Raw genomic sequence first — 20,061 nt, forward strand, 5'->3', positions numbered from 1 at the left:
TTTTCACCCACGACATTGTTTTCAAAGTAGACCAATTTTCGGAAAACTGAGGACATGGCAACGCTGATGTAAATAACCACACACTTTGGGCTTGAACGACATTGCCGCCGACAGTGCAGGCGATTTACCAATGACAGATTACGGTTTTGATCCTCTCGAACACGGCCATTATATTTGAGTAAAATACCTGTGTGAGTGTGTGCTACCATCTCGTGGTCAGGCATGTAAAATACTTGTCAAATCTGCACACTCATGTTTTATATTAGCCTGTATCAGTCGTCTGTAATATTCATATAGCTGCCAATTTAACACCGGCTCTGATTTTTTAAGTGCTTTTTAATATTTTCACTATTTGCTGTTGAAAATCTCAAATGTGCAGTTGAATTTCTAGAGGACGGAACTAGTTAATCAGGTACTGGGGACTGCATTTGTGATGCACCAGTACAATTTCGTGTGTTCTTCCTGCTTAGCTAGAGCTGTTGTTCATTGTGGGACACAACAACACCCTAAAAGGCACATCTGCTGGCTACTTCGGTCATGTTTCAGAATTCTTTAAGAAGATGAGTTAATGAAACTCGGAGTATTCAAAGGTTTGTCAAATATGTGATTGTTTTACGGGGCGTAGGACCTCTGCCTGTATCTGTAAGGCATTTGAGTTGTGAAGGACTTCGACACTTCCTTGCTCGAATTTGTTTTTTGGCCACTATCCCAAAAGCAATTGAGGTGAGTCATGTTATTATACATTACCAGATTTATACTAGTTTACCTAATCCAACGACGATCTTGTTTTGCTATGGCATAGCTGAGACAGAAACACCACTTTTTGTCTCAGCTGTATAGGTAGCATCAGCTAACATTTAGCTAGCTAGCCTAATTGTTGTACTTTCGTCTTATCACGCAGGTACGAGGTAAATACCAATGAACTCATCAACGAGGAGCTTGGCATCGCATACCCAATATGATGGGATTCCCAACATGGTTCCCAATATGCAAGATTGATTAAAAAAGAACCTGAAACACCAGTGAAACCAGCACAGCAGGCATAAAACACAAACAGTAAAGACTCAAGAAGATCTTGACCCAGAACAGTGTTTAAATTAGTTGTTGGCTAGAAGTCAAGATGTTATCTCTCTCTACCCTCACAGTACTGGTTCCTATAGTCTCCCTATTTGGACTTTTCTATTCTGCAACTGTGGATGATAATTTCCCTCAGGGATGTACAAGCACTAGCAGTGTGTGTTTCTACAGTCTTCTGTTACCAGTCACCATCCCAGTCTATGTGTTTTTCCATCTATGGAAGTGGATTGGAATCAAGCTATTCAGACACAATTAGTGTACGCTTTACATGAATAGTGTTTCAGTTGAATGATGTCACTAATAATAAAGGTTTTCAATTAGTGATGTGTACTGTGGTGATGGCGTTGCACATGAAGCTGCTATTGCTACCACAGCTAATGATCCACTAAATGATTATGTAAGAAGAAAATTACAATAAATTAAGAAACTTTATGTGATGAGTGACATGCAATTTCTTCCAGAAAATGTGCATTAATAAAAACATTTATTGAATGTGTTTTTAATTCAACTTGAAAAACATATAAACCTATAAAATGAACCTATTTTGGAAACCTGGGACAAAGAACACCACAAAGCAAATGTATCCTTGTGAATGACTATCACTAATAAAATTGTATTTTTTAATTTTTTTAACCTTTAGTTCTTGAGTGGAAGTTTGGGTTTGAACTTCACTTGTTACTTTTTTGTTTTCTTCCCACCACAGGCCTGTGTAAGTTTCATCAAGGGAGATTGTGGTCTTGGGGACTGTCCATCGCCCTTCATCTTAAAGAAAAAAGATTCATTCAGTCTCATCTGAACTGCCTTAACTTGACTCTTGCACCGCCAGAATGGGTCATTCTCCTCACTTGACGTTGTGTCTGACTTCTGGCCAAGTGGGAGGCTGGTTTCTTCTTCATTGGCCTTTCTTTGAGATGATGGGGGATGTATGCCCATCTCTGCCCTCATCCTGTTAGGGAAACTCAGGTCAGTAGGCTGCTCTGAGCACTCGGCAGCTCCACATGACTGGTGAAACCTGAGGAATGTGGAGATCTCTGAGGTAAAGAAGTTCTCTGTTTGAGTGGCTGTCTCATATGTTGACTTCCAGAGCAGTGGCTCCTCTTTTGGCTCTATGAGTGACTTGGTATGCCTGGCCAATTTTGTGGTGTTGGCTTCACCAGTGCCTCCACTGCTGGAGTGATCTGAAGATGTTAGTACTCTGAATCTCTTCTGAGTTATGAACAGGTCCTCACTGTTGGCATCTTCAGCAGTACTTTGAGAGTTGGTTTGTCCCTTTCCATACTCTGTCCCATTTTCTTGCCCCTCTCCCCACTGATAAGTCCCAGAAAAGTTGATCTCATTGTCACTCTTGGGGCTTTCCCAGGGAAAAGTGTCTTTGGTTGTTGAGGTGCAACACTTGACTACTTCTGGGTGTTTTGCTCGTATGTAATCAGGGAATAAATCAAATGCAACTTTCTTTTTTCTCTGGGCCTTCTTCTTGGGTACCTTCACTGAGTCACTAACCACTGGCACAGGTTCCTGTTTCTGAATGTAATGTTTTACAGCAAATTTTACAGTGGACTTTCCCCTAGACTTAATTGGCTTTATTGGAGAGTTTGGTGCACTGTTTCCCTTAAAAAGAAAATAGCTATCTTGTAATCCCAGGACTACTTTTCCCTTCTTTTTCTTCATCCTATTACCTTTGGCCTTTTTGGTTTTCTTTTTCTCTTCAATACCAGCCTCTTTCAACTCTGTCCTGTGGGTTTTGTCCTTTTTTAGACATTTGTCTTTCTTTGATTTTTTGATTTTTTTTCCTCTCTTGGGTGAATCCCAAAATGTGTCAGATTCTGTGTACTCCGTCTCTGCTCTTTCAGCCATCTCCATCTAGAAAAGAGAATGTGTGGAAATTATTATATATAATTATTCATAATCGGGCCTCTTGACATCAAAATAGAAATATGAAATAATTTACATTACATAGGCCTAATTTACACGTATGCAGTCTAGGGGCTGCCCCTCACAATGGATTTTTAAAATATGCTTTAAGGCTGTTTATCAAATGAGAATTCTCTCGGACTATAGCAATACTATAATTGATTGTCTTACCAGATATTCAAGACGCCTTCTGTTCCTCCAATGTTGGGGAACTGTTAACGTTACTTGTATCCTCTCTTGAAACCATGTAACCCAACAGCTGTATTAAACACATAGAAGAGCCTCATGCCGTACATCTTGATACATTGCACATCATCTCGACATGTAACATTTTGTATTAATGATGGAACTTGTTACAGTAGCCTGACTAGGCTAAATTTAGAAAATATCGGCGATTGCAGGCTGTGGTCTTCCAATACAAAGTAAGAAATATAAATGTCAACGACATTAAATTGAGCTAACTACAGGCCTTGGTCCTTAGCCTACCGACCGCAACAAAAAAAGGTTAGCATACACCAAATACTCTGGAATTATGTCAGATGTGGAACACTGAAATAACATTTTTAAAAATCTACATTGGTACCAAATAAAGTTTTAAGAAACGATATTAATCATATAGCGATGAATTACCTTCTCAAGTCATTCTCCGGCCCTGACACTTGACAGATTCCCGCCACCCACCTCTTCAACTTCAGAGAGAGCACATCTTTCTAGCGCGCATGCCCTTTCATTTGACAAGGCTACTGGCTGATCTCGTGACACACCTACTGTATGCGAATCTTGCCACCACTCACCTGCATCAACAAATAATGTTGGTCTACCAGGTAATTAACCTAAATGAGGATATTAAGATGCAAAAATAATATTGCCTAATGTAAAGTGTCAAACTGTTTAATTTTAAGGGGGTCTGTCTATAAATGTGTTTGGGACTGTTAGGACTACCATCAGCAATCTCAATTGGACCTTGCAAGATGTTGACATGGTATGAAGGTAAAGATAATATTCTTTGTCCAAAGATTAATATAGATCTCAATTCCAATTTCAGAATAAGTGAATACAACATCAAAATCCTAAATCACCAAAAAATGTACATGGTCAGTGTTTACTGTATAGGCAATCAACAGATTTTCCAGTTTTCCTTCACAGCGTTTTTCAGGGTGGTGAGTACAGAAGTAACCTTTTTACACCCATTCAGTCCTTTATGAGTCACCACCCATTGGGCACAGACGTCATTTCAAGGTACATTTGATGTACATTTGTCAACTAACTTGAATTCAAAGTGAAATCAACAAAACATTTCACTATATCATTGGATTTAGGTTAAAAAAAAATCCAATCAGTTTTCCACATTGATTCAACATCATCACATTGATTTATTGTTGTTGAAATGACGTGGAAACAACATTGATTCAACCAGTTTTTACAGTCTCAGATCAGGTGCAATAACATATACTTGAATTACAATATTTTGTTTTGCATCATAAATCTACTAATGTTTTATTAAACCATACATTTAAAATACATTTTATATTATAACACAACAAAGTACAGCAGACATTTAAGGTTCTTGAGTTTGCGTGACATTTTTGTTTAAAAGAAGATGCAAGAGATCTTTTGCAAGTTCAGTGGAGCAGAAATTCTTAAACTTTTGCCAAATATCCTGCTTTCCCATTTCTGTGATAGGACACTCGCCACCTATATGGTAAACCAAATTAGAACACTGACAATACTTTAGCCTACGCTGTGACTTTCTACCAGCTGGTCACAATGGTCACACATAGGAACATCCCCGCAACATAACATGGAAGGAAAGTATTTATATCTGAAACTAATGTAGTTGTTGAAGTGTTTATTGGAGTGTGTAGATTAGCTAATAGGCAGCGAAGGCTCCAGTTTTACGCTAGAATGGGCGGCTGACACTATGAGGTCCTGTTTGGATAAAAGTGTCTGCTAAATGACATGTATTATTTTAGTCAACAGCATTCATTTTCTGACATTGAGGCCATTACAACTTTGTTATTCACATTTACAGTGGCTGCGGCTCTGGTGAACAGGATGTATTGAACATGCAGTATTTAGACACTGCACATATGTATGGATGACTTCCAGATCGAGACTCTCATCTGTTTGCCAATCTTGATGCTCCATTTGTCCAAGCGCTTCATTACTTCTGCCTGTGAATGTTCTACACACCCAAGGGATTCGCTTTATCTGTGAAGGTATAATGAAGAATGTGTCAAAACCATGGGCTTTGCTTATTTTTGGAAGCAAACATCACCCCTTAAGTGTTAAAATACAAAGCACATAGCTACAGACCTTTCACTACCTCAGCAGAGGTTGCGAATATGGAAAGACATAATTCAATATATCGGTGACTCCAAACAAGCGAGCCCCTGCTATTAAAAGAAAGTGCTAATCTGCTAGCTTGTTAATGCTATAGCACATGATAATGTGAGTATACTCTTTGTCTTACTTGCTTAGTACTTAGTAATAACCAGTCAATTTATTGTGGTGGTCATGAGCCATTTCCGAGGTGGCATCGAAATATGCAGCGGAAGCTACAGCTCTACCTAGATCCCTGAATTACAGGGAAGGTCAGGGGTGCATTATTGTCAGATGCCTTCCATCATTTCAGTTGTTACACCCGCCCACGCTGTCTGGGTCTATGGGTCAGTCGACTTTCCGATGATCACTAAGGTATGGGACATTACATACATAATTATCCATGGTATACAGTAAGCCTTCCTGATGCTTCATGTGTCTCTGTGTAAAAATAAATCGAACTCGCACTACAACAGGCTCACACTGTGGAAAGACAAGATTGATGAAACACACAAGAAATGTTTGAGATCATTCATTGAGTCTAATGAATTCAAATAAAATAGTAACTTTCTATTATGCGATTCATGTGCTCATGTTTTTAGTTTTTATCTAGACTGCCTTGGCTTGTTCTGCGAACACATCTGGGGATACTGTTGTGTTGACATGGTAAATCTGTGGGTACAAAGGAAGCGTCGTATAACTTTTTGGAGCTTATATCAGGTGTGAAGGTACTGACTGCTGAGGAGGTGCTTGTAATGATGCGGCCACTACCTTTTCTCTTTGTAACATTTTACATGAAAGCCCTCAGCCGGTGACTGGATGCCAACAGAACCATGAGCCACACATGCTTCCCTGGGATAGCCTTTCAAAAGGCACACGCTTCTGTTGTCGTACAAGTATCAATCATTTAGACGTGAGAATAAAGTGGGTGGCAAACAGCTTCACAGTTGTGATTAATCGGTATGAAGCCATTGATAAATGGCATCACAGAGGCTGAGACGTTCTCGATAGTTCCAGTACACAATAGTGTATATCATACCAGAATGCCATCATTCCCTCCTAGATGTGCGGATCAGCCCAGAAGATTTCTTCAGGGTTATGCACTGACATTCTAAATTAACAAATTCCGTCTTCCACTCAGTTGTTGAACCCAAACCCTAGTCTGAGTCAAAGGAAGTGGAAGAGTTCAATGTCTAATGTTGTGCTTAGAATAACGTGAATCCTGCTGAAGCACAGCAAGTCTCTGCCGTCATTCAGATATCTACACAGCATGCTGCTGTTTTCATTTTGGATGGCTTTCGTAGATAAGGTCTTGGATATTAACGTTTTTCTTTCTAGTATGATTGATTTATTGGTCACATCCAACTGACACATTGTCGATGAGTCAGGCATACAAGATTTGTTTAGTGGCTCTGAAATAACTTGGACACTTGTTATCTCATCTTGCTTTATTATTGTAATCAAGTTGCATCAACATAGCTGGTGGGAAAGGTCTGGTCAAAAGAGCATTGATGAGAAAACACATGCCTGAGAATTCTCCTTACAGTGAAAATCCAGATGTATATGTTAATCATAAGCCATCATTTATATGTCTGTGTGTGATATGACACCTTTCCCCCAACCAGAAGCTAATGCCACGAAGATGAGATACCTCAAGCATACTCCAATCTGTAAGGTAATCGACATGCTTCTGTACACAACAAAATACCCATGGGGCTGCTTTACATGATTCAAAGCGTGTGCCGACTAGAGAGCACTGGATCCGAGATGGTGAGGAAATGCAGACCATCAACCAAAGTCAAAGCTGGCTTGCCATGAGTTAGAGTCCAGCCCATCATGGTGCTTTGCTCCAGGAGGATAGAAAGCCAATGGGACACTTCTGGGGGAAAAGTGCAGCCTTAACTAGAGCAAAAGTAATTTGGTGTCTGTAGTGTCAGATATAAGTGACTGTGCTTACGTCGAAAGGTTCTACTTGTTATACTTTTGCCTTGCGCTGCAAATCCTGAAGGTAGGCTATACTAATAAACATACAATACATGAATTACCATTTCGCTTTTTGAGTCATACAAATGCGTTCCATGTATACATTCTCCTATAGTTACCAGGGAGTAACTGCTTTTGGTTGTTTTTCAGGAATTTCCTCTTTCTGGTGACAACTTGGTGTGCCTGTGACGGAGTTAGAGAGAAAATCAGGTGCAATAACACATACTTCCATTACACTTATTTTGTTTGTAATCTTAAATCTAATGATGTTTTATTAAACCATATATTTAAAATACAGTTTATATTATAATACAACAAAATTCAACAGACATTTAAGGTTCTTGAGTTTGCTCCACATTTTTGTTTAAAAAAAGAACCAGAAGATATTTTTCAAATTCAGTGGATGTTAAAGGTGTGCGGAGTCAGGTGCAGGAGAGTAGAGAGTTGTGAACAGGCGCACACTTTATTTAGGCAGGAGAAACCAACAGACGGATGCAGGGCGATGGAACTCCCGCAGCAGTTCAGGGTCCAACACATCCGCCACCGGAACCCAGCACCTCTCCTCTGGACCGTACCCTCCCGCACCTCAGACTCCTGGAGCGGACCAACCACCACCGGCCTGAGGAGAGACACATGGAACAAGGGGTTAATATGGTAATCGGGGGGAAGCTGTAACCTGTAACATACCTTGTTCACTCTCCTCAGAACTTTAAATGGCCCCACAAACCACGGGCCCATCTTCCGGCAGTGCAGACGGAGGGGCAGGTTTCGGGTCGAGAGCCAGACCCGGGTTTGCACCGGGGCCTCACTGCGGTGACGGTCCGCGCTGGTCTTTTGTCGCAGCGCGGCCTGCTGGGGGTGACCATGGGTGGCTTTCCATGTCTCCTCTGCGCGCCTGAACCAATCGTCCACCGCAGGAGCTGCGGTCTGACTCTGATGCCACGGTGCCAGAACCGGCTCGTACCCCAATACACACTAAAAGGGGGAGAGGTTAGTGGAGGAGTGGCGGAGCGAGTTCTGCGCCATCTCTGCCCAGGGCACGAACGCCGCCCACTCCCCCGGCCGGTCCTGGCAATAGGACCGCAGAATCCTGCCCACATCCTGGTTCACTCTTTCCACCTGCCCATTACTCTCGGGGTGGAAAACTGAGGTGAGGCTGATCGAGACCCCCAGACGTTCCATGAACGCCCTCCAGACTCTCAAAGTGAACTGGGGACCTCGATCAGACACTATATCCTCAGGCACCCTGTAGTGCCGGAAGACGTGTGTAAACAGGGCCTCCGCAGTTTGTAGGGCCGTAGGGAAACCGGGCAGAGGGAGGAGACGACAGGACTTAGAGAAACAATCCACAACAACCAGGATCATGGTGTTTCCATGTGAGGGAGGAAGATCTGTCAGAAAATCCACCGACAGGTGTGACCAAGGCCGTTGTGGAACGGGTAAGGGATGTAGCTTACATTTACATTTACATTTAAGTCATTTAGCAGACGCTCTTATCCAGAGCGACTTACCTCTGGGAAGGTGTCTAGAAGCCTTACACTGGGCGCACACCGAGCAGGAGGAAACATAAACCCTCACGTCCTAAGCCAAGATGGGCCACCAGTACTTCCCAGTCAGACAGCGCACCGTCCGACCGATCCCCAGATGACCAGAGGAGGGTGATGTGTGGGGCCCAATAGATCAACTGGTCACGGACAGCAGACGGAACGTACTGACGCCCGACGGAACACTTTAGTGGAGCGGGCTCTGTACGCAACGCCTGCTCAATGTCCGGGTCCAGCTCCCACACGACCGGCGCTACAAGGCAGGAGGCCGGGAGAATGGGAGTCTGATCCATGGGCCGCTCCTCTGTGTCATACAGCTGGGACAGTGCATCTGCCTTCACATTCTGGGAACCTGGTCTGTAGGACAGGGTAAACACAAAACGGGTAAAGAACATGGCCCACCTTGCCTGACGAGGATTCAGTCTCCTCGCTGCCCGGATGTGCTCCAGGTTGCGGTGGTCAGTCCAGATGAGGAAAGGGTTTTTAGCCCCCTCAAGCCAATGTCTCCACCCCTTCAAAGCCTTAACCACAGCCAATAGCTCCCGGTCCCCCACATCATAGTTCCGCTCCGCCGGGCTGAGCTTCTTCGAGAAGAAAGCACAGGGGCGGAGCTTCGGTGGCGTGCCCAAGCGCTGAGAGAGCATGGCTCCTCTCCCAGCCTCGGACGCGTCCACCTCCACTATGAACGCCAAAGAGGGATCCGGATGCGCCAGCACAGGAGCCGAGGTAAACAGAGCTCTTAGGTGCCCAAAAGCCCTGTCCGCCTCAACCGACCACTGCAGACGTACAGGACCCCCCTTCAACAGTGAGGTAATGGGAGCAGCCACCTGGCCAAAACCCCGGAAAAATCTCCGGTAGTAATTGACAAACCCTAAAAATCGCTGCACCTCCTTAACGTGGTGGGAGTCGACCAATTACGCACGGCTGCAATGCGGTCACTCTCCATCTCCACCCCTGATGTGGAAATGCGATACCCTAGGAAGGAGACGGCCTGCTGAAAGAACAGGCATTTCTCAGCCTTGACGTACAGGTCATGCTCCAACAGTCGTCCAAGTACCTTGCACACCAAGCAAGGACACATGCTCGGCGCGTGTAGCGGAGTATATCAGAATGTCATCGATATACACCACTACACCCTGCCTGTGCAGGTCCCTGAAAATCTCGTCTACAAAGGATTGGAAAGACTGAGGGAGCATTCATCAACCCGTACGGCATGACGAGGTACTCATAATGCCCTGAGGTGGTACTAAACGCCGTCTTCCACTCGTCTCCCTCCCGGATACACACCAGGTTGTACACACTCCTGAGATCCAGTTTAGTGAAGAAGCGCGCCCCGTGCATTGACTAAATCGCCGTGGCAATAATAGGTAGTGGGTAACTGTACCTCACCGTGATTTGATTGAGACCTCAATAGTCAATGCACGGGCGCAGACCTCCATCCTTCTTCACAAAAAAGAAACTCGAGGAGGTGGGTGAAGTGGAGGACCGAATGTACCCCTGACGCAGGGATTCGGAGACATATGTCTCCATTGCCGCTGTCTTCGCTTGCGATAGGGGACACACATGACTCCTGGGAAGTGCAGCGTCTACCAGGAGATTTATTGCACAATCCCCCCGTCGATAGGGTGGTAATTGAGTCGCCTTCTTTTTACAGAAGGCAAGAGCCAAATCAGCATATTCTGGGGGGATGCGCACGGTGGATACCTGGTCTGGACTTTCCACCGTGGTAGCACCAACGGAAACCCCTACACACCTTCCCGAGCACTCTCGCGACCACCCCGTGGGAGCCCTCTGTTGCCAGGAAATAGTGGGGTTATGACGAGCCAACCAGGGAAGGACTAGTACCACGGGAAACACAGGAAAGTCAATGAGGAAGAGACTGATTCTCTCCTCGTGACCCCCCTGCGTCTCCATGGCCAGGGAGATGGTGACTTCCCTGATTAGCCCGGACCCTAATGGTCGACTATCCAGAGCGTGTACCGGGAAAGGTCTAACCACAGGAACAATGGGGATCCCTAAACTAAGGGCGAACGCTCTGTCGATAAAGTTCCCAGCTGCGCCTGAATCGACGAGCGCCTTATGCTGGGAATGCGGGGAAAACTCAGGAAAACAAACAGGTAAAAACAGGTGGACAACAGAGGACTCTGGATGAGAGTGGTGCAGACTCACCTGGGGTGATGCCAGAGTGCCCTGCCTGCTGCCTCGACTCCCAGAGGGACCAACCCGGCACCGACCGGCAGTGTGCCCTCTGCGGCCACAGATGGTGCACGTGAAGGCCCCTCCTCCAGCCTCCCTACGCGCAGCCCCTCCCAGCTCCATGGGCACCAGAGTGGGGGTGCTGGAAGATGGAACCGACAGAGCCCCCTCTGGACGTCCGCGGGTGACCAGCAGGTTATCCAACCGGATGGACAGATCCATCAGTTGGTCAAAGGTGATGGTGGCGTCCCTGCAGGCCAACTCCCGTCAGATGCGCAGGCTGCATCGGTAGTGGTCGATGAGGGCCCTGTCGTTCCATTCTGCTCCAGCGGCCAAGGTCCGGAATTCCAGTGCGAACTCCTCGTCCCCTGCCTCAAATGGAAGAGCCGTTCCCCCGCCGCTCTTCCTCCGGGTGGATGGTCGAAGACGGGTGAACTCCTCGAAGTGGTCCGACGCCCTGTCTCCTTCTCCCCATACGGCGTTTGCCCACTCCAGAGCTCTCCCCGAGAGGCACGAGACGAGGGCGGACACTCTCTCCCTTCCCAAGGGAGCTGGGTGAACGGTGGCCAGGTATAGGTCCAGTTGTAAGAGGAACCCCTTGCACTGTGCTGCCGTCCCATCATACTCCCTGGGAAGGGAGAAACGCATCCCACTGGAACTGCATCTGGACGGGACGGGTAGAGGTAACCCCGGTTGCACTGGTCGAGGCACTGGAGAGACTTACTGTCTCTCCCAGCGGTCCATGGTCTGGACAACGCAATCCATCATGGCACCGAGATGATGCAGCTTGGCTGAGTGTTCCTGGATGCGCTCCTCGACTCCTCTGACCGGGGTACCTGCTCCTGCTGACTCCATGGTAGGTGTGAGATTCTGTCAATGGTGTGCGTACTGGGAGCGGAGTCAGGTGCAGGAGAGCAGAGAGTTGTGAACAGGCGCACACATTATTTAGGCAGGAGAAACCAACAGACGGACGCCACTGCGTCGAAACCTCCAGCCAATTTGCCAAAGTGCAAAATGCACAAACAGTCACAATAATTATGTACAAATAAACATACCACGTGAAATAAAACACGGAATAAACATACACTAGAATAGCGCGTCAAAAATGACACGTAACATGAAACAATCTCACACAAAGACATGAGGGGGAACAGAGGAATAAATACATGCAGTGTGATTGGGGAATGAAAACCAGGTGTGCAGGGAACAAGACAAAACAAATGGATAAATTAAAAATGGAGCGCCATTGGCTAGAAAGCCGGCGAGGTCGACTGCCGAACGCAGCCCGAACAAGGAGAGGAGCCGACTTCGGCGGAAGTGTTGACAGTGGAGCAGATATTCTGAAACTTTTGCTTCATATCCTGCTTGCCCATTTCTGCAATGGGACACTAGCCACCTATATGGTAGCCAAAATTAGAACACTGACAATACTCTAGCCTACACTGTGACTTTCTACCACCTAGTCACACGTAGAAACATCCCCGCGATATGTGGCAATACATGTTATTGTGTGATCCATTGTGTGATCCATAAACCCCTACTTGATTTACAGTACCAGTCAAAAGTTTGGACACACCTACTCATTCAAGGGTTTTTCTTTATTTTTACTATTTTCTACATTCTAGAATAATAGTGAAGACATCACAACTATGAAATAGCACATATGGAATCATGTAGTAAGCAAAAAAGTGTTAAACAAATCCAAATATATTTGCCTTGATGACAGCTTTGCACACTCTTGGCATTTTCTCAACCAGCTTCACCTGGAATGCTTTTCCAACCGTCTTGAAGGAGTTCCCACATATGCTGAGCACTTGTTGGCTGCTTTTCCTTCACTCTGCAGTCCAACTCATCCCAAACAATCTCAATTGGGTTGAGGTCGGGTGATTGTAGAGGCCAGGTCATCTGATGCAGCACTCCATCACTCTCCTTCTTGGTCAAATAGCCCTTACACAGCCTGGATGTGTGTTGGGTCATTGTCCTGTTGAAAATAAATGATAGTCCCACTAAGCGCAAACCAGATGGGATGGCGTATCGCTGCAGAATACTGTGGTATTCTACAATGCAGAAATAGTAAGAATAAAGAAAAACCCTTGAATGAGTAGGCGTGTCCAAACTTTTGACTGGTTCTGTAGGTATTGCAATCCCAAATGAATCAGACTTTTGTCATTAGTTAGGATGTCAATACATACGGTTAAGTACTGTATGAATGGGTTGGACTCATATGATGGAGAAATTCCAAAACATACAACTATAGATCCTTTAAATTGAAAACTATCTAAATAATGTAGTGCATTTTAAACTAATCCATAATGTACTATTTTGATGAATTATGAGGAGTATTTCTGCTATGTTATGCATTAAGTCTGGCTCTAGCTTTTTTTTAATAGTCTATAAAACCAAAAAGAAACCCAAGAATAGTACTGTTATGCTACTTATTGATATTATTCACTGTATTGACTGAATTATTAATAAGTACGGGTCTGCTAGACTTTTGCGCACCTGATTGTCATTGTTGTAAGGGTAGATGTCATTAGCAATACCTTCTCTTTAATCCTGCGAGAATTCCCATCCACCCCAATACTGTCACATTGGACTACCACATGGCTTACATTGAGCCAGCATGAGGTAATGAGAACTACATGGTTTAGGATCTCATGCTAAGTTCAAATGTCATTTTGTTTGGTGGGTGTCATCTAAACAGGACATGCCCACTGTGGTCCATAATAGTATCACACGAAACCAGTAAAAGGGCAAACATCTTTAACATGCAGGTCAGCTTGGCCATAAATCCTGTTAAACTGGTATGTAAACAACTTTAATTGCCCACCACCTGTGAAGTTTGTTTTACAGGATGTAGTAAATCAAAAACAGGTGCAATGTGCAAATTCAGTTTCAGTCTCGGAGCATCATTATCAATATAAGCAGTTCAGGACATTGATTTGGTGATAGTTCATCCAACCAATAAGTCACTCACTAAAATGGATATGCCAAGCTAATAAAATGATTTACATTTTCTTAATAGGAAGAGTGCTTTGAAATTGCTTGAAACGTGCAGCTATGCATGAACAAAAGTGCATCAAGGTGCACCTTCAAACATATTCCAGAACTTTCCAATACCCAAAGTTGCATTGTTTCTCCACCATAGTGAATAGAAAATCTTATGTTCTTTGCCCAGAAGCACCTGAAAGTTGCCTATGTCCTCACATAACATCATGGACTGCCTACTCTCTGTCGTCATGTTCTTTTTGGAGGCATGCATGCCTGCAGCCCTGACAGAAACCCTAACCAGTCCACGAGGGAAGATCTATAGGTCGGACCTGTTTGGTTCCTCTCTGGGATGTATTCTCTGTGTCATGACATAGCCATTCCTCTTCCACATTTAGAAAGATTCCCGCACGGTTACCTAATGTGTCATTGCACGCCCTGTGCCCATAAAAGTAGGACGGGGTGGCTCACTTCCCATGGATCATCCTACACACCTGTGACCACAGCAGGAGATCTCAACTCCGGGGCATCAGGAAGAAAGAGATTTTACTTATGGCTATAATGACTTGTGGCTATTATATGGCAAAGCATGTGTCAATAGAGCTGATGTGTGGCATATCAGTTGGATAGATGAAGACCAATGGGGTTTCTTATGTCCATATATCTGGAAGGAGAGGGCCTATAGTTGATACTAGTTAGGGAGTTGACAGTCCACATCAATTACGGGATAGAGAGGGTGGGTGTGGGGGTTCTTCTTAAAATGTTTCTGTGGGTTTGTAATTCATATGATAGACTAGCCTTTGAAGGTTATTTTTCAATCACTTTTATGCATTTCTAGTACCCTATTATTTTATCATGGCTTACAGAAAATGTGACATATAAGACAATGCTTTTGAATCAATGAGGTGTGTGAGCCTACATTTGAGTGAACTTGCATTACAAGATAGGAAATTAATATATAACATTAGGCTAATCAATTTATTAGGCATTATGGTTTATTTTTTCATCCGAGCAATATTTGAATCCATAACAGTGCAACTATATCTCTGAGTTTGTCATGAATTACCCGATGTTCCACGGTGAATTTTTTCTGCTTCAGACAGCAACTGCACATTTTAAACTTGACAAAACATTAGGCCTACACTATGTGGATGATCAAACAAGTGCGTCGGTATTTTCCCGGCAAACTTTACTTACTACCGTTGAGCCCACTGGACATTAGTTACTGTGACGTCATTGTAAGTGGATAGTTGTTGGTATCCCAGGGAAACTTGATAATACCCTAAAGCCTAAGCTGTGGTCATAAATGTGTCTAAAGGCCTATTGCTAATTTCTCATTTGAATATTGATAGAAAAAAAAAACACGAAATGCCCCCAAATCATCCATCTATTTAGACTCATAAGGACTGGAAAAAATCCTATAGGCCTACAATAAATATACAATATATTTACAATATAAATATATACTTTATACGCTATTACTATACACAATTTGACAAAGCCTACCAAACCAATTTAATATAAAAAGGTACTGTATTAAAGGCTTCCACCCCAAAGTTGCAATATGTCAGTAATGTAAACATTCACTGAAAGGCTGATCCTAGTAGTCGATTATAAATATTTGCTATTGAAAATAGCGCAGTATCAGAAGCAGGGCAATTAGTTATCCCCGGGCAAAGGTGCTGAAAGCTCGAAATTGCGGAGGTGTTTTCATGCGAATGCCTATCCCCGTCAAGGCAAGTGACATCAACACCAATAATGAAGGTGGCTCATCAATGGGCAGAGGGCTATAAAAGGAACTTTGGGAGACGTACCCTAATCATAACTGATAGGCTGATCTACAATTCGGGGTTTAAACCCCTGCACTCCACATCACAACTTTCCAGAGAAGCCTGTCACACAAGAGGCAAGTTGAACTTCAGCAACTTTGCCATTATTTTGTCTGCATGACATGCCATGTCTTTTCTAAGTAAAATTGTGTAGCCTATTGAACTTTATTTGTAGTACAAATGGTTGCTTATCAAACATAGAAATTAAGTCTTATTTTACTTTATTTGGATTGAAAAATTGTGGTTTAGGAAACACAGAAATGTATTCCAAATATGAGTTTATGGTCTAAACTTTTGTTTATTTTTCTTTGACAGGTTATCAAAATGTTTCCCATCAGAGGTTTGGACATAAAAGTGGTACTCGTATCACTCTGCATTTTATACTATTCAACGCTATCAGAAGGACGACCATTGAGGTAGGTTTGAACTCTATATGCAGTGTTTGGAAATAACCTAATAGAATACCTTTATATTATGGGCTATATTATATTGTATTGTAGCATGATTGGATATGACAGGATACAAGTAGGCCTATAGCCTTGTTGTAAATTATAAAGTCCTGTTTTAAATCAGACACATCTAACTTACTATGTATTGTTTCCCACAGAAAGAGATCTGTTAGTGAAGTACAACTAATGCACAACCTTGGAGAACACAAGCACGTGCAGTTCAGGCAAGATTGGCTTCAGATGAAACTGAGGGACATCCATACAGCCTCGCTCCGAAATGCAGAGAGAGTGGAGAAAGTGAGAACCAGAAGCCTTCTTTCCGAGGATCTTCCGGATTTGGAGGAGTTAACGCCAAACGAAGTTAAATACATTTTGGAGAAACTCCACAACGCTCATTGAAATTGGATTGCTGCAGTTTGAGCGTCCAGCGTTGCGGACTGTAGGTCACCACGTTTGACATTTCATTCTATTTCATTATTTTTATAGTTTTTATTTTATATTTAAAAAACTCGTATTTATTTATAGGGCATGTGATTTAGAACATTTATTGGAGAAATAAAGTTGTGAGGAGGCTAAGCTTCCATGGTTTTAGCTTAAAGCACGTTTATTGTTTATTAAGTAGTTCAAGCTATTTCTTTATCCTAACCACATCAAATTAATGGCAAAAACTGTTTAGGACCAACACATTGTTTTTATTATTCGAAAAAGTAAGTGTTATACAATTGTTGATTTTACTTGATTATTAATTTGATGATATGTGCTGTCTATAAAGAAAATGTATATCTATATTTTCGTGTTCTTAATTAAAGTGCCATGCTATTTTTTATATGTGGTGGGCTGTGTTTGTATGTAGCAATTACTAGTAAAAATGAGTCATTGGGAATAGGGATCGTTACAGTTGAGCTATAACTGAGGAAAAATGTATGCACTTTAACTGTAGAATGTAACCACTTATATTTTTTACATCAACTAACTCCAGAAGTGCCAAAATTAATATATGATATGCCTGCATGTTTATATTGCTAATTAATGTATCAATCCTAATGTTTCCGAAGTTGGAAGCTTATTGTATAATTTTCACCTCAGACCAGGGCTGCGTTCAGAAATGGTGCTGTACTGACCAACCAGTTGAAAAAAGAGCAGGGGTTGGGTTGTGGGTTCAGAATGCACCGCTGCCCTTTAACTACGTCACTCATTGCTTCAAGCCACACCCCCGACCGGAGTTATTATTTTGGACGCAGTATTTGCAACATACTGCAGTTAGACTGCACTTGAACTGAGGTTATGCTGCATTGTACAGTCATGTACAAAAGTTTTGAGAATGACCAAATATTCTTTTTCACAAAGTCTGCTGCTTCAGTGTCTTTAGATATTTTTGTCAGATGTTACTGTGGAATACTGAAGTATAATTACAAGCATTTCATATGTGTCAAAGGCTTTTATTGACAATTACATGAAGTTGATGCAAAGAGTCAATATTTGCAGTGTTGACCCTTCTTTTTCAAGACCTCTGCAATCTGCCCTGGCATGCTGTCAATTAACTTCTGGGCCACATCCTGACTGATGGCAGCCCATTCTTGCATAATCAATGCTTGGAGTTTGTCAGAATTTGTGGGGTTTTGTTTGTCCACCCGTCTCTTGAGGATTGACCACAAGTTCTCAATGGGATTAAGGTCTGGGGAGTTTCCTGGCCATAGACCCAAAATATCGATGTTTTGTTCCCCGAGCCACTTAGTTATCACTTTTGCCTCATGGCAAGGTGCTCCATAATGCTGGAAAAGGCATTGTTCGTCACCAAACTGTTCCTGGATGGTTGGGAGAAGTTGCTCTCGGAGGATGTGTTGGTACCATTCTTTATTCATGGCTGTGTTCTTAGACAAAATTGTGAGTGAGCCACTCCCTTGGCTGAGAAGCAACCCCACACATGAATGGTCTCAGGATGCTTTACTGTTGGCATGACACAGGACTGATGGTAGCGCTCACCTTGTCTTCTCCGGACAAGCTTTTTTCCAGATGCTCCAAACAATCGGAAAGGGGATTCATCAGAGAAAATGACTTTACCCCAGTCCTCAGCAGTCCAATCCCTGTACCTTTTGCAGAATATCAGTCTGTCCCTGATGTTTTTCCTGCAGAGAAGTGGCTTCTTTGCTGCCCTTCTTGACACCAGGCCATCCTACAAAAGTCTTCGCCTCACTGTGCGTGCAGATGCACTCACACCTGCCTGCTGCCATTCCTGAGCAAGCTCTGTACTGGTGGTGCCCCGATTCCGCAGCTGAATCAACTTTAGGAGACAGTCCTGGCGCTTGCTGGACTTTCTTGGGCGCCCTGAAGCCTTCCAACAATTGAACCGCTCTCCTTGATGTTCTTGATGAGCCGATAAATGGTTGATTTAGGTGCAATCTTACTGGCAGCAATATCCTTGCCTGTGAAGCCCTTTTTGTGCAAAGCAATGATGACGGCACGTGTTTCCTTGCAGGTAAGCATGGTTGACAGGAAGAACAATGATTCCAAGCACCACCCTCCTTTTGAAGCTTCCAGTCTGTTATTCGAACTCAATCAGCATGACAGAGTGATCTCCAGCCTTGTCCCCGTCAACACTCACACCTGTGTTAATGAGAGAATCACTGACATGTCAGCTGGTCTTTTTGTGGCAGGGCTGAAATGCAGTGGAAATGGTTTTTGGGGATTCAGTTAATTTGCATGGCAAAGAGGGACTTTGCAATTAATTGCAATTCATCTGATCACTCTTCATAACATTCTGGAGTATATGCAAATTGCCATCATACAAACTGAGGCAGCAGACTTTGTGAAAATTAATATTTGTGTCACTCAAAACTTTGGCCATGACTGTACTGTAGTTATACTGCTCTCTGACTGCAATCTTTTTTTGTATGGGAAAGTCTGTTCAAGAATGTACAAGAAGGTTTTGGGAAAACGTATAAACCATTCCGCAACATAGCAAACGTTCAAGCGAACTGAACTCATCCCAGTATCTTTATGCCTCAGATGGGAGGTGATTGGTTGCTGAGGTTAGCTCCTCAGTGGTTGTCAATGTAGGCTACACACTGGGTGCCTAGTCTCTAATCATAGTGAGTAGCCTAGTGCCTATATGAAAATAGAACTTGATATAGCCAGCAGCATACCACCCTGCATCCCACTGCTGGCTTTACTCTGAAGCTAGTCAGGGTTGGTCCTGGTCAGTCCCTGGATGGGAGACCAGATACTTCTAGAAGTGGTGATGGAGGGACAGTAGGAGGCATTTTTCCTCTAGTCAAAAAAAATATATCCCGGGACAGTGACATTGCGCTGTGTAGGGTGCCGTCTTTCAGATGGGATGTTAAATGGGTGGTCACCAAAGATCCCATAGCATTTATTATAAGAGTAGGGATGTTAACCCTGGTGTCCTGGCTAAATTCCCATCTGGCCCTCGTACCATCATGGCCACCTAATCATCCTCAGCTTCCAATTGGCTCATTCATCCCCCCTCTCCCCTGTAACTATTCTCCAGGTTGTTGCTGTAAATGAGAATGTGTTGTCAGTCAACTTACCTTTTAAAATAAGGGTTGATAAATAAATAAAATTGTTATATACACATATATCAATTAATACAAATATTTAATTTCCTAAATGTTTGCGTGCTTGCTTGATGTGGTTTTTGGACTGCAGATTGCGCAGCCAGCAGCATCTATAACCTTCGTGAATAAGCCGGTTATATAGTCTCGTAATATGTCCTGTTCGTTGCTCAGCAGCATTTAAAACTGT

The 20,061-nt window shown here is 43.4% G+C and overlaps 2 protein-coding genes across 3 annotated transcripts; one reads left to right on the forward strand and one right to left on the reverse strand.

The window, feature by feature from the left end:
- The first annotated feature begins 523 nt into the window (after positions 1-523).
- zgc:162634 (phosphatidylinositol glycan anchor biosynthesis class Y) lies at positions 524-1,708 on the forward strand. Its single transcript, NM_001141193.2, is given in 2 exon segments — positions 524-723; positions 902-1,708. A coding segment is annotated over 1 exon segment (213 nt). The 5' UTR covers positions 524-723; positions 902-1,120; the 3' UTR covers positions 1,334-1,708.
- LOC106561453 (uncharacterized) lies at positions 1,543-3,710 on the reverse strand. 2 transcript variants are annotated; one of them, XM_014125426.2, is made up of 3 exons: positions 3,619-3,710; positions 3,160-3,247; positions 1,543-2,937 (listed from the first exon to the last, which is right to left on the reverse strand). In XM_014125426.2, the coding sequence occupies exon 3, from the start codon at positions 2,935-2,937 to the stop codon at positions 1,753-1,755; it is 1,185 nt and encodes a 394-aa protein (XP_013980901.1). In that variant the 5' UTR covers positions 3,160-3,247; positions 3,619-3,710; the 3' UTR covers positions 1,543-1,752. The 2 variants fall into 2 exon arrangements, with proteins under 2 accessions (XP_013980901.1, XP_013980902.1); XM_014125427.2 differs by having other exon boundaries at positions 3,160-3,224; positions 3,619-3,699.
- Positions 3,711-20,061: the final 16,351 nt, after the last annotated feature.

This window comes from Salmo salar, chromosome ssa10 (assembly GCF_905237065.1).
Source record: "Salmo salar chromosome ssa10, Ssal_v3.1, whole genome shotgun sequence".
Taxonomy (NCBI): Eukaryota; Metazoa; Chordata; class Actinopteri; order Salmoniformes; family Salmonidae; genus Salmo; species Salmo salar.